The sequence below is a fragment of the Brassica oleracea genome, chromosome C5 (genome assembly GCF_000695525.1).
Source record: "Brassica oleracea var. oleracea cultivar TO1000 chromosome C5, BOL, whole genome shotgun sequence".
NCBI lineage: Eukaryota > Viridiplantae > Streptophyta > Magnoliopsida > Brassicales > Brassicaceae > Brassica > Brassica oleracea.
The window spans coordinates 42076427-42090426 of record NC_027752.1 but is presented as its reverse complement, the minus strand read 5'-3'; the positions used below and the strand labels follow the sequence as shown (position 1 = coordinate 42090426).

Sequence of the window (14000 nt, the reverse complement as noted above, 5' to 3'; positions counted from 1 at the left end):
ATTCACTAGGTAACCCGTATCTAAACTCCACTAGACCCTTAAATAATTTGAGTTAGTTTAACCGAACCGACTTAGTTATAAAAACACAACGATTAATGGAAATTTAGTTTCAAAATAATTATCTATTTTTAGCTATACACATCGCAAACTAAATAATATATCAGGCTATCAAGTATCAGCTATAAATTTTAATATTAATATCTCAAGTTTGGAACCAAACGACTAATCATTGATGTCCATATAGACTTGGTTAACATGATTTTTGGTCGTCATTATTTGGAAAATGTACACGTGTGTGATTGTCATCGTTTGTGGGTTTTATCTAATACCAATGATGATTTTGTATGTTTATTCTAAATTTTAGTGCTATGTTTTTTTTATTTCCTACTTTAGTGACATGTTAGTCCGAGACTTCGAGAGGCGTGAAATATTTGCATTTATGACGTTTTCATGACTGGCTTACACGTGTCATTGGGTTCATTTTCTATCACGAAAATGAAAGGGCCATCAATCAAGCAGAAAATTACCCTCTTATGTCCGAATCTTCTGTCATCTTCTCAGTTATTGCACTATCAAATGAAAATAACCTTCTAGATAGATACTCCCTCGTCTGTTCCCGAAAGTAAGATTTTTTAAAGTGTTCACGCTTATTAAGAATTCAATAAATATTTATAATTTAATTTTTTTTTACTTTATTATACACTTTCCAATAACTTTTCACCAATGAAATTTAATCAATTCAAATATTTTTATTTAATGTTTATTAAAAATATAAAAAGTACCTTAAACATATAGAATATCTATTTTTATCGAATAAGTAAAAAATCTAAAACATCTCACTTTCGGGAACGAAGGGAGTATAAAATCTTTAGTCATCAATTCATAAATGCAAAGTACAAAACAAGCTTCAGATGTGAGAGTTCGTAGTCTTCTGGAACTTTCACAAATATGATGAATGTGAGAATGCTTCATGTGTGTCCTTTTCGCGTCTTTCTTCTAGCTCTCTTGCTTGTCCTCCTCCACTCCATCCTTAGTCCCTTCTTTTCAGAATTATTATCTACTTGATGACTAGAGGTTTTGTAGATATCGTTGAAATCAAGCTGACTCATATCTACAGGAATACAGATATGTCATTGAGTTTGCGTAGGTGAAGTAGAGAAAACGACTTTGATTGAATCTTTCTCTGTCCACATTATGATTTATGGATGCATAGCGAGGGTCCACATACTAGTGTGTATCGGAGCAAGAAGACCTAATTTGAAACACGGTTTATATTATTTAATTCGTATCGATTTTGGTCGCTTGCTCCTACTCTCGACAACCAACCGGACCCATGCAAGTTGTTAATAGGTACCTCGAAATAGAGGAATATAGTTTGACGTGAGAGGATATCTTTCACATTAAAAATAATCAGCGTTAGGTGCTAACTATAATTTGGAGGCAGCTTTTAAAATCTAGTCCTGATTGAATCAACGTGTACGCTCGTTATCTTTTTGACCATCTTTTGTTTTTGTGTTTTACAAAATATTAAATATACATTGTCTAGCTAATGAAACGTATGTCTTGCATATTGATCAACTGGTTTGCTAACTAGTTCAATTAGAATGGAGTGAAGGTGGCTTACATCATTTTCAAGCTTCAAAACGAGCACGGTTTAATTGTTTCAGATTGTGTATTGGATGTCACTGTTTTATTTTTTAAATTGGAGCTTAAAGGTCTGAAAAGATGCAATGTTTTGTTTCAATATTCCAATGTTCATGTTATCATGTCCAAACTATTCAGCCCAAATGTTTTTAAATGCCCGGCATGAAATATCTAGTGATGTTTGGCTTTGCTTTTAATACTTTTATTCTTGACACTACCCAAAATACTCAAATATTTGATTCAATATACTCAAAGAACATGTACATACTACATATACGATCGTTCAAGTCCCTCTAATTAAGACATGTGAGAATTGTCTTTAATTTGTTCTATACATTGTAGCAACGCTTGGGTCGTGAGGAATCTTCTAATCCAATCCGGTCCATTGCTAGTGATGAGTGTCCCTCTTCAAATTTAAAGCAAGACATTTAAACTGTTCATTCTTTCTTCATTTATAGTCTGTTTTAATGTATTTACCTTTCACTTATGGATTGATTCTTCTCGTCTCTAGTGTGTTGGAGTTATTATATTACGATATACTTTTTACATATTTTGGGAGGTAATATAAAAGTTCAAAGGAATCTTTCTAACGATAATTGATGTTTCTATTTTTAAGAGGTTTTACGTAAATAGATCGTGGCAGTGTGTAGCTGTAATTGTTATTTGTTGAACTTGAAAAAGCCTCCCGCCAAAGATATGTCTTTTTCCATGTTGTTTTCTTTTATGCTATATACATAGATGCATGATGCAACTTGTATTCATCAAAATACAGAATGAAAAGAACTCGTATCTTGGTCGTCCAGTGAAAGTAATGAAGAGGTAAAGAAGGAAAATGGATTTATTCTCAAAACAATCCATCATTTACTAGTATTTTTCTTGCTCAGATGCGAATATTTTCAAGATGGTACGTACTTGCATTGACCTTTTGAAACTTTGTGTCTTAATGGCATGAACCAGTCCCCAAAGAATAAGAAAAGGAGTAGTTTTTCTAAGATAACATATATAACTATTGGTATATACTTACAATTCATAGTGGATTAGTGGTACGCCACACTTGATTTTTGTTTGTTTTTGATTAATATATTCTTACAACGCATCAGTTCGTTGACGAAGATAAGAATATACAAAAAGAAACAAACCAATCAACATCTAACAACCACGGGAAGACTACGTCTAGATAGATTAATCCAGATACTGTCCGATTCTAATACACATACGCGTATATTTTATGAGTAATATTAGGATAAGAGGTAATCATTATTATCACTAATTCTTCAACAACAAATGTCATCATTTTGTTTTGATTTTAATAGAGCAAAGATATGCTTCTTCTTTTTTTTGTTTTCTGAAATAAGATTTTGTATATATATGAATAACAACTGTTTAGATTCTGTAAAGAAAATATTTACGTTTCCAGTTGCAGATTTTTTTTGGTCAAAAGTTTATTTTACAGCTACTTTCTTTTTTGACAACTAATAATAAGTAAACAAGATGACAAAGATGATAAGTATAAATCCAGTAGGGGAAAAAACAACCGTATAACTATTGTGATCAGAGAAAGTACCAACCTGAAGAAGATAACAAATATTAGTAAATAAATCTGGTGAAACTTTCTTTCTTCTCTATATATAAACACACCACATCTTCCATTAATCTTCCTCTTCTCCTTCAGTCTGAACCAAACCAATCCTATCTCTCCCTCCATTTCGGTCGACCTCTCAAACAAAATTAAACCTCTGAGTTTTCCCGACAAAGCTTTTCTAATTTTCTCCTTCAGAACTCAAAAAACGATTGGAACGTGCCTAATTTTATCAGTTTGGTGTTCTGTAATAATTTTTTTTTTCTTCTACAAAGTCACTCGACATTCTCCATTATTTTCTTTGGGCCCTTTCTTCTCCTATCAGCCCCGCGACTGTTTTAATCCGCCCATCACCGGGAGAGATTCCGTTGGTGCTGCGTTTTGAACCGGTCTTAACCATTTGATCTCGAGGAAATTTGAGTTTTGTAAAATCTCTTTTTCTCCCGACCAAACTGAACAATGAATACGAGGGTACGTTACGATCCGAGCCAAATCTCGAGGCAGACGAAACCGTCTGACACTCCATCGTCATCTCCGTCGCGTAGCCACCGGAGACACCCTCTCCTCCAGAGAAGCCTCTCCTCTCCTTCTCCGACGGCCACTTGCGGTGGATCCACTCCCGCCGAGTTCTGCGGCGGTACGACGGCGAGTTGCGCCGCCGTGTGCTGCTGCTGTCCCTGCGGACTCGTCAACCTCCTCGTCCTCGCGGTCTACAAAGTCCCCCGCGGAATCTGCCGTCGCGCGTTACGTATTCGCCGCCGTAAACATCTCGTCAAAAACAGGATCCTTCCGCCGCTTCCGGCCAACGGGAGAGTGTTCCAGAACTCGGAGTTCGCGATCCATCCGGTGGATAGCAACGACGTCTCTGACGAGGATGATGATGATTTCTTGGATCTTAAATACTTCGGAAAATCAGCTGCGGCGGGGCTCACGACGGACTATGAGACCGATGAGGACGATGAGGCGGTGTTGGCGTTGGAGAAAGAGATGTGGAACAGGTTTTACGGTGCAGGATTCTGGAGAAGTCCGTCGCAGAGAGAATCTGTGTCGTCTCCGAGAGGTTCAAAGTCTTTTTCGTTATAGCCGAGGCCCGGAGGAGGAGGTTATAAAAGCTTTGTTAATAGTTCTTGTTTCTTGATTGTGTGTGCAAAGCAATGTGCAAGTCTGTCTTTAAATGGTTCGATCGATCGATCTTTGGTGTGAGATTTTATTTTCAAATGTTTAATGGGATTTTGTGATCATCAAAGATGAAATTTCAAATTTGATTCATGCGATTTTCGATTTTGTTGATTAAAATTTGAATCATGCGATTTAAGTGACATAGACATGAAATGTATACAAGAAAATTACGCCACTCCCTATAATAATTTGGCAGATGAATATGATGGAAGGATCTTAACCGCATTTAGTCCAAATCTGACGTGGATTTGGATTGGTTATATTGGTTTAGTTTCTCCGCTATCACCCGAGCACGTTTTGCGGATTGATAGGAATTGTTGGAGTTTTGCAACAATCACATAAAACGCTATAAATCGTTTCAAAACAATCTAAATCTTTTGAATTTAAAAACTAGTTACAGTTCGCATTTACGGTTGCGAACGATTGCAGAATGGTAAATTTTTTTTTTTAACTATATAAATATAAAAATAAAATATTTAGTTAAAATTTTAAACTGAATTAATCAAAATACTAAAATATATATTTTTTATTTTATTTTATATTAAAAAGATTTAAACAAAATATTTTTCTGTAATTTTGAAAAATTTAATAGTACAATTTTATACACACCTGAGTAAACAAGAGTGAAAGGGTAAAAAATAGATTGGGGCTAAACAGAGCGGAAGTCTCTTCTCGTGGAAACTGTCCTTTTCCTAAAGTGTTTTTAATGAATTTGTAGGTGTTCTGGTGACTGGTGAGGCAGTGAAGCTAATGTGGGGGACGACAAAACTCACTTGGCATAAGTGTTTAGCATTAATTCAGGTGTTGCTACCACGACGACTATCTTCTTCTGCATCTCTAATTACTCTTCTTTCCCTTTCCTTGTCTCGTTTTTTTCCTGCTTTGTTTGTTTTCAGGTGTCTTTTATTATAAATCTTCACTAATTCAGCTTTGATGCGACCCTTCTTTATTTCTCCCCACTATCTGGTAAACATCAAATACATCATGCAACTGTTTATATTTCATTTGGTAAACTGAACACCCAAAGGTCCCAAACCGTCTTCAACCATTAATTTTGGACACGAAATCAAACATGTCTGAGATTTGTTTTATGGATTAATGGATGTGAAACAAAATTAAAGGATATTGTTATTAACATGGAGGTCATCTAACAAAATAATAATGGAAATTATATAAGATAAAATCTAGCTAGCCTTCTACATGAAATCAGGCTTCTATGATTTTTAATTATTAAAATGTTTGGGTTGTTTATTCTTAGCATAAAATTTGTGAGGCTATTTAGACTTGAAAAATAAAATCCATAGGCCACCATTCTGTTATCAACTTTTTTATGTTTACCTTTCGGCTCTTTCGGCAACTTATAAATTTGGACCTTACAGTTTCTTTATTATTCAAAGATTCGGATATTTAATTCTTAATATAACAATTGAAAAGCAAAAGGTCGTCAGCAAAATGGTCACGTAGGTTTACAAAAGAAAATATAAAGTAATGAGCTAAGGCCCATTGATATGACCGAACTCCAATGCAATAAGACAACTCGGGCCTAGTATAAGCAAAACTTTAGTAAGTTGTGTGTTTTAACAAAATTGGGCCTTAATAGGTTATTCTTTTCATTAGGTAATGAGTATCGTTTAGAGCCTTAAAACCCATTAGTCGAAACGCGTGAGTGCACCTTCGAAGCTGAAGTACGTGGTAGAAACAGGTAAGTAGAATTGAGGTGGGACATTACACGATTCACGAACTTAACGTAGCTACCAAAAAGGTGTGATAAGTATAAGAAAATGATGGTTGTATTAGGTCATACACCGACAGCTTCAATTTAAGCCACGTGGTGTTCCCTACTTCTTCGGCTCAGCTTCACATGTCTTTTCTGTTTGGTTGAATTTCTTAATCTCACTATCTATTTAAGTAATCACTACATCATTAGCTAATAACTATAGAAGATGACTGACTAATTAACTATCCTTTTATTATCATCTCGATGAGTTCACGGATTGTCTTAGTCTTTATTATAGTAAACTTGAAGGAGAAGTTCAATACCATCACTTTCTCTTTCTACCTTAAAAAAAAAAAAATTATACACATAAAACATGAATTTTAATAGAGAAAATAACCAAAATTTAGGTAAGTTACTAAGTTACAAGAATTTGCTAATTTTATAGAGGGCAAGTGACATTTCCTTCGTTCAAGTAGATCCGCCACTAGTTTGAGAGATTTTTTTTCTTTTTAACATTGTTATTTAATCTTACCATTGCGTATACAGTTGCAACTATATATAAATGCATATCGAATTCTTTAATGTTTTGGTACAATCACCATTCCTTTGTTGCACATGGTCAGTTGATACCTAGATTACTGACCAAAATAAATAGTTACTCAATTGGCAAAGTAGAATTTATCCGAAAGGTTTTAAATTTTAATATAACTTGTTTGTTCTGAAATAGTAGTACTATTTTTGTTTATGTTAATAAAGACAAAACAAAGTGGTGTTTATTAAGTGATTCTACAAAATATTTAGCCAGAAAATAACTGAAACGTAATGGAAGTCGAGCTGAGTCGAGCCGAAGGCATAAAAAGCCAAAGTCAGCTAAAATAATTAAAATTTTCAGACACCGTGTGGTCCCCACCACCAGCCTGTCCGAAAACCCAAACCTGTTTTGATACACAACATAGACAAGAAGAGACCAGCCAAACTCACACATCTCTCTCACAGCTTTCTTTCTTCTTCTTGCCTTGTCTCTCACTCCCACTTTCCGATCACCGACGCTTCAATTAATCACTGAACACGAAGTATATTCTCCACCGAAGAGCATTTTCACAATCTTCCAGAGCACCATGGGTCGCTGCATCTATGGTTGCTCCGCAGTAACTTTCTTCTTCTCCTTCTTCCTCCTCGTCACTGCATCGTCTCTGCCACGGAACCTCGAACCGGTTCACCACAACAAAACCGGGTCCGGTCAGATAAACTCAAACTCAGTCCTCGTCGCTCTCCTCGACTCTCGTTACACCGAGCTCGCGGAGCTCGTCGAGAAAGCTCTCCTCCTCCAGAAACTCGAAGACGCCGTCGGCCGTCACAATATTACCATTTTCGCCCCTCGCAACGAGGCTCTGGAGCGTGACCTCGACCCGGATTTCAAACGGTTCTTGCTCCAACCAGGTAACCTCAGATCCCTCCAAACGCTACTCTTGTCCCACATTATCCCCACCCGAGTCGGATCCAACCAATGGCCCGAGGAGAATTCGGGTCGGGTCAAGCACCTCACGCTGGGGAGCGACCAAGTGCTGCATTTGAGCAAAGCCAAAGGAAACGGGAAGAGGCTAGTGAACTCCGCCGTGATCACCCGACCCGATGATTTGACCCGACCCGACGGGTTGATCCACGGAATCGAGCGGCTTTTAATCCCCCGCTCCGTCCAAGAAGATTTCAACCGGCGGAGAAATCTCCGGTCGATCTCCGCCGTGTTACCGGAAGGAGCTCCGGAGGTCGATCCGAGAACAAACCGTCTCAAGAAATCCGCCGCCACCGCCGCGGTACCAGCCGGATCTCCGCCGGTGCTCCCGATCCAATCCGCCATGGCTCCAGGTCCGTCGCTAGCTCCAGCACCGGCTCCGGGACCCGGAGGTCCACGTCACCACTTCAACGGCGAGGCTCAGGTCAAAGATTTCATCCACACGCTGTTGCATTACGGCGGATACAACGAGATGGCGGATATCCTCGTGAATCTGACGTCGCTCGCGACGGAGATGGGACGATTGGTATCGGAAGGGTACGTTCTCACGGTGTTGGCTCCCAACGACGAAGCCATGGCGAAGCTGACGACGGATCAGCTGAGCGAGCCCGGAGCTCCAGAGCAGATCGTGTACTACCACATTATACCGGAGTATCAGACGGAGGAGAGTATGTATAATTCGGTTAGGAGGTTTGGGAAGGTGAACTATGAAACGCTGCGTTTTCCTCATAAGGTTGCCGCGAAGGAAGCTGATGGTTCGGTTAAGTTCGGTTCTGGTGACCGGTCTGCGTACTTGTTTGATCCGGATATTTACACGGACGGTCGGATTTCGGTTCAAGGGATTGATGGTGTTTTGTTCCCTGAGGAGGAAGGGACGGTTAAGAAACAGACTAGTCCGGTTAAGAAAGTTGTTCAACCGAGAAGAGGTACGTTTAATTGATCTTTTATTTGATTGATTATGTGTTGTGTGTCTATGGTTTCTATGAAATCTATTTCACATAGTCATAAATCATAATGATGAAATCATTAGGTATTTGATGAATTGATCTAGTTTCTTGAAACATTAGCATAGTGACTATAATTGGCTTGAAATGGTAGGGAACATGATTAGGATCGGTTTGAGGATACAAATTATATTTCTTCTGATCAAAGTAATCTGTGAACTTCGAATTTTGTATTAATCATGTGCTAATAGTAGAGAGTGATGAGGATAGTATTGAAAGATATCAAACACAAGTAATAATCATTAGAAGCTTCATCAACATTACCTAGAGCATCTTTTCACGTTTCCAAATATTTTAATTTGGTAACAGGAGATTGTGATTGGAATTAATTGATTGTGATCATGAACTAATAATTAAAAGTTGTTTTGTTAATTAATCAACAGGGAAGTTGCTGGAAGTAGCATGTCGAATGCTTGGAGCTATTGGCAAAGACTCGTATTTAAGCACATGCTGATGAATCCACAAACAAGAAGAGATTATTAAAAGACAAATCTCTGAAGAATATCTGTGAACACGCAGAAAAGGTTATGATTCGCATGTTCTTAGATAAGAATGAAGGCTTGGAAGAGAAGGAAAGAAAACGAGGAACATCATCATCAGCAATGTTCAAATCATTAAAGGAATATGAAAAGAGGGTTTGTTGGGTTTTTCTATAAATATATAAAAAAAAATATTTTTGGGCAGGTTGGTTTTTGGGTTATAAAAATTGTAATTAGATTATATGAACTCTCAATTTTTTAATTGATTTGTGGTGTATGGAAAAAATAAATCATAAAGTGGGAAACAAAAGAAAAAGACTTGAGAACCCACTACCACCTTTTCTTCAGTAGTAAGGATCTCTTATTTTTCTCCCGTTTCTTTTACTTGGTGTTGTTTTGTGTGTGGGTTGTTTGGTAGGTAATCCACTTAAATGGTATCATTATCATCACCACTAAATAGGAACTAGTGGTGCCAAAGCAAATATGTAGTACTCGGTACTAGGCATAAAATTTGCTTGGCTTTTTTGGTTTTATTGTTTTAGCATAAAAAAATGAATATGAAAGGTATTAGGTAGGAGCCACAATGAAGCATGTGTTGGAGAGAGCCAGAGAGGAGATGAGTTGGCTTATGGCTGTCATGTTAGATTATTATTTTGATTCGAGACCCAATTACAACCCACAGCTTAAAGCTGTCTTGACTTTTTTTTATGTGATCACCATTCATGAAGATACCTATTTTGTTTCCATTCAATCGATGACTTTTTGTTTCCCTTTCAATCCTAGTAAAATAGGCTAAATAGCTGTAAGTCTAAACTGGGTTATCAACATCATGCCATTTCAACTACTTTGAAGATAACACGGAATAAAATCATAGGTTTAGCTTAAAAAATTATGGAGCAAGTATAGTATAATACTTTTTATATGATTATTGGTTGATAGCAACAAAATCTTTGGCTATTTAATATGCGAACGAAATTACGATTAGAAAACAACAAACGAGATCCAAAAAAGCCTTGAAAGGTTATTGATAATAACAGGTAGTTTGTAAAAATAGGGTAGTTCGTACATCGCAATTAAAGTTGCACAATAGCAATTTGACTACCAAACTTTAGAGGCAAAAGAGATGAAAACTGTGCTCTACTCTCCTTTGTTCTCTGGTTGCAAAGAACCTGTAACAGTATAGAATTGTGAGAAAGTTAACCACGGATTTGTTACTCAATTAACAATTAGATCGTACCTTTAACAGATGCTGGATCGTCTTGTGGTCTCATTGCCGGGAAGAGAATAACCTCCTGCATCATTTTTTTTTTCAGTTCATGAGTTGTCCCCAAAACAATTAGTCAATAACAAGAGATTGGGATAATATACTGACCTTGATGTTCTGCGAGTCTGTCAAGAGCATGGCAAGCCTAGCCTGTCTATACCCAATCCCCAGCCACCTGTAGGAGCCAGTCCATATTCTAATGCATTGCAGAAAGTCTCATCCAATGCCATCGCTTCATCATCTCCAGACTGCCTATCCTTTAGCTGATCAGCAAACCTTTGCCGCTGAACCACAGGATCGTTCAGCTCCGTGTAGGCGTTGCAGAGCTGCCATCACATTTACAAATATGCTCAGCGAAACAACTCTATAGAAAAGATGTGTGATAATAAGCTTTGTACTTACTTCATGCTTGTTGATAAACAGCTCATATCTCTCAGTCAAACCGTTATTTGATCTATGCTATTTTGCCAAGGGAGACATGATCTCGGGATGGTTGATGATGAAACTCGGGTTCACACATGTCACTTCCAGAAATTCTCCAACAAGCTGCAAAAAAAGACAACATCTCAGATTTCAATATTCCTATGCTTAACGTTCAATCCAAGACATGAAACAGAGAGACATAAGATTTAACTTACTTTATCTAGCAGACGAGCTGTTGTCTGAGGAGCAGGGCATTTCACGTCGAACCTGGCACATGCATCAATCAAGTACTTGTTGGCTTCTTCACTAGCCAAATCCTTTGGTATGTTAAGGTTAGCCACCTTCTCCAACTCTCCTATCATCTCAATCCTCCTACAAAATAAATCATCAACACAAATAAGCTTTACCGTTGTTGTTTAATCAATGAAAATATTGATCGACTCAAACCTGAATGGAGGAGTGAAGTCGATCTCGATTGGCTCTTTATCATAACCATTCGCATGATACTTGATCTTCTAACCACCTGTTAGTCTGCGAAAGCCATGTAGAACTCGCAAGTGGTGAACTCCGGATTGTGCGTCAGATCAATACCCTCGTTTCTGAATTGCTTTCCAATCTCATAGACACGCTCCAAGCCACCGACGATAAGTTGCTTCAGAAAGAGTTCAGGTGCGATGCGCATGTACAGCTTCATGTCTAGATCGTTGTGATGAGTCACGAATGGCCGGGCAGCTGCTCCACCAGCAATCATGTTCATCATAGGTGTCTCAACCTATAATGTAAGAGGCTACAAACGAACTCTAAGCTTTTGAAAAACTAATGTTACCTGATCTTTCAGAACATATGATTCAGGATCTCTCGGTTGTCCTGGAATCCACTTTTCAGGTTTCTACGTAATAAAGAAAAATGAAACAGTTTAGTGCAAAATAAGGAGACTCTAAGATAATATAGTAGCCACAGAGAAGTTGCTTTACCTTTGCAGTAACATTCACAGCCTTTGCCTTTGCAGTAACATTCTCAGCCTTTCCCTTTGCAGTAGCATTCTCAGCCTTTACCTTTGCAATATCATACTCAGACTTTCTCGGCATCATGTGGAGGCAATGGGACAAAGCAATGAATGATCTGGGGAAGATACTCAACTCTCCTTTCCTGGATTTTCCTGAAATCAGATCAATGCAAACAGTGAAAAAAGATGATAAAATAGGCTAAAAGAATGAATAATAGAAAACATAGAGGCTGCACAAACCTGGAAAAACATATATATTAAATAAGAATTCGTATTCATACGATTTTATTATCATTTGTATCTTGTTATAACAAAAGAAAAAGTTAAACCATTGATCATAAAATTTCAAATGTGAAATTTTTAACATTTTTAGTAATCTATAGTAGGCATGGGCATTCGGATCTTCGGATCGGTTCCTGTCTGGTCTAGGTCCTTCGAATCCTAGACATTTGGACCAAATAGGTATTTAGAAATTTTTGGTTTGGGTTTGGATCGGTTCCTGTCGGATCCGGATCAGTTCGGCTCTATAATTTATATACTCGCAAAATACCCACAATTTTTTTGTATATTTTGGGTTCGGATCGATTAGGGTATTTAGGACCTGAAATATCCAAATTGGATCCGAAAACCCAAAAAATATCTGAAAACCCGAAAAAATATTCGAAGACCCAAAAAAATACCCGAAAATATCCGAATCTTTACCCGAAGTCTGACCTGAAGATCTAAAAATACCCAAATTTTATTCAAATACCCAAATTATATTTCTGAAAATCAAAAATCTTACCCGAAACTATATCCGAAAACCCAAATCTGAAACTTAAAAAAAATATCCGTAATACCAAAAATATACCCGAACACCCAAATATCCTTATATACTAAACCACAAGTCACATGAGCAATAACAGTTTAACACATGGCATTAGTTTTACAAAAAAATAAAAAATAAAAACAAATAAGCAAAAACAACCGATTGAAAAAATATTCTCCATCCCCTATTTTTCTGCAATTTCAACCATCTAATTCCTAAATTTTCTCAAAATTTCACCCACGTTTCATTATCAACTGTTTTCTTCTGTATATTTCCAGCTTTAAATATCATTTCCAAAACTTTTTAAAATGGTCAAAAGAGTAAAGAACTTCTGCTCTTCTTTTTGTCTATTTTCACAGTTTCTTCAAAAGCTCAAACTCCACCGTATTCTCAGATGTAATATGAGCCCAAACAGTAAGATAATTCAGAGTGGAAATGACACTTGTGTATACTTATGTTTCACATATTCTAAAAGGAGACAAAGCTAAATGGGAAATAAAATTTTATCAGTAACAAAGGTAAAGTATTTACCTTCTTTTTACTTATAAATTGGTTTTAATATCTGTTTTGTGACTTCTCTTTAGAAAAATTATGTTAACTATATTTCTCTAATGCAATAGAGTTGGATATATTGTAGAAGCTGATTCCAATGCTAAGTTTTGATTTTTCAGAGTGAACATAAATATGGGTCCTTTAGAGGAAAGGATGATACTTTCGGGTATGCACATCGTTTCTGATATTTTCTGCTGCTGTTACAGAGATGATGTTGGCTGGAAATACGTAACTTGCTTTATATCTATCTTTAGTCTCACTTCCAGTTCTCTTGGGACAGGTTTCTCATTTTTTCACATTGTTTCTTTCTTTGTTTGTTAGGAATCAGAGCATGAGAAAGATCAGAAGTATAAAGAAGGCAAATTTGTTCTGGAAAGGTAACATCGTCTCTTCTAAAAAGTTTCTCTTGGTCCATAGTTTCAGTCATTTAGTCGAAAAAAGAAAATTATGTTATCTATTTAGTATTTACTACAGATGGAGAAAATGAGAACACGTTGAAATTAGGACTCTAAACTATATTTTATGTGTTGTATATATCTCAAATTTTAAATATAAAATACTTTATTTGAATGCAACTATTTTATGAAATTGTTATCCATACTTATAGAATATTTAATTAATATAATTAATTTTTTATTGATAATTCTGAGATTGCAGTTTTATCATCAAATAACTTTAAAAATAGTTAATTTAATTCGTGCGTAGCACGAGGGTAACACTAGTACAATATATACTAGAAGTTTCAGGTATTTCAGGTATCCGATAGGATCTCGGGTAGGACCCGGACCCAGACCTGAACCGAGACTTGCGGGTCCAAACTAATTATACCCCG

At 36.8% G+C, this 14000-nt stretch overlaps 2 protein-coding genes and 1 pseudogene across 2 annotated transcripts; 2 read left to right on the top strand and 1 right to left on the bottom strand.

Moving 5' to 3' along the window:
- The first annotated feature begins 3224 nt into the window (after positions 1 to 3224).
- LOC106292547 lies at positions 3225 to 4525 on the top strand. Its single transcript, XM_013728158.1, has one exon. It carries the CDS (start codon positions 3683 to 3685, stop codon positions 4304 to 4306), a length of 624 nt encoding a protein of 207 aa, XP_013583612.1. The 5' UTR covers positions 3225 to 3682; the 3' UTR covers positions 4307 to 4525.
- A 2553-nt stretch (positions 4526 to 7078) lies between these two features.
- LOC106295521 (fasciclin-like arabinogalactan protein 18) lies at positions 7079 to 9247 on the top strand. The gene is made up of 2 exons (XM_013731444.1): positions 7079 to 8558; positions 9020 to 9247. Exons 1-2 carry the CDS (start codon positions 7238 to 7240, stop codon positions 9088 to 9090), a joined length of 1392 nt encoding a protein of 463 aa, XP_013586898.1. The 5' UTR covers positions 7079 to 7237; the 3' UTR covers positions 9091 to 9247.
- A 931-nt stretch (positions 9248 to 10178) lies between these two features.
- LOC106292355 lies at positions 10179 to 11562 on the bottom strand (annotated as a pseudogene).
- Between the last annotated feature and the right edge of the window lie 2438 nt (positions 11563 to 14000).

Coding starts and splice junctions, on each gene's coding strand:
- LOC106292547 (XM_013728158.1), top strand. CDS start 3,683: ATGAATACGAGGGTACGTTACGATCCGAGCCAAATCTCGAGGCAGACG.
- LOC106295521 (XM_013731444.1), top strand. CDS start 7,238: ATGGGTCGCTGCATCTATGGTTGCTCCGCAGTAACTTTCTTCTTCTCC. Junction 8,559..9,019: donor AGTTGTTCAACCGAGAAGAG/GTACGTTTAATT, acceptor ATTAATCAACAG/GGAAGTTGCTGGAAGTAGCA.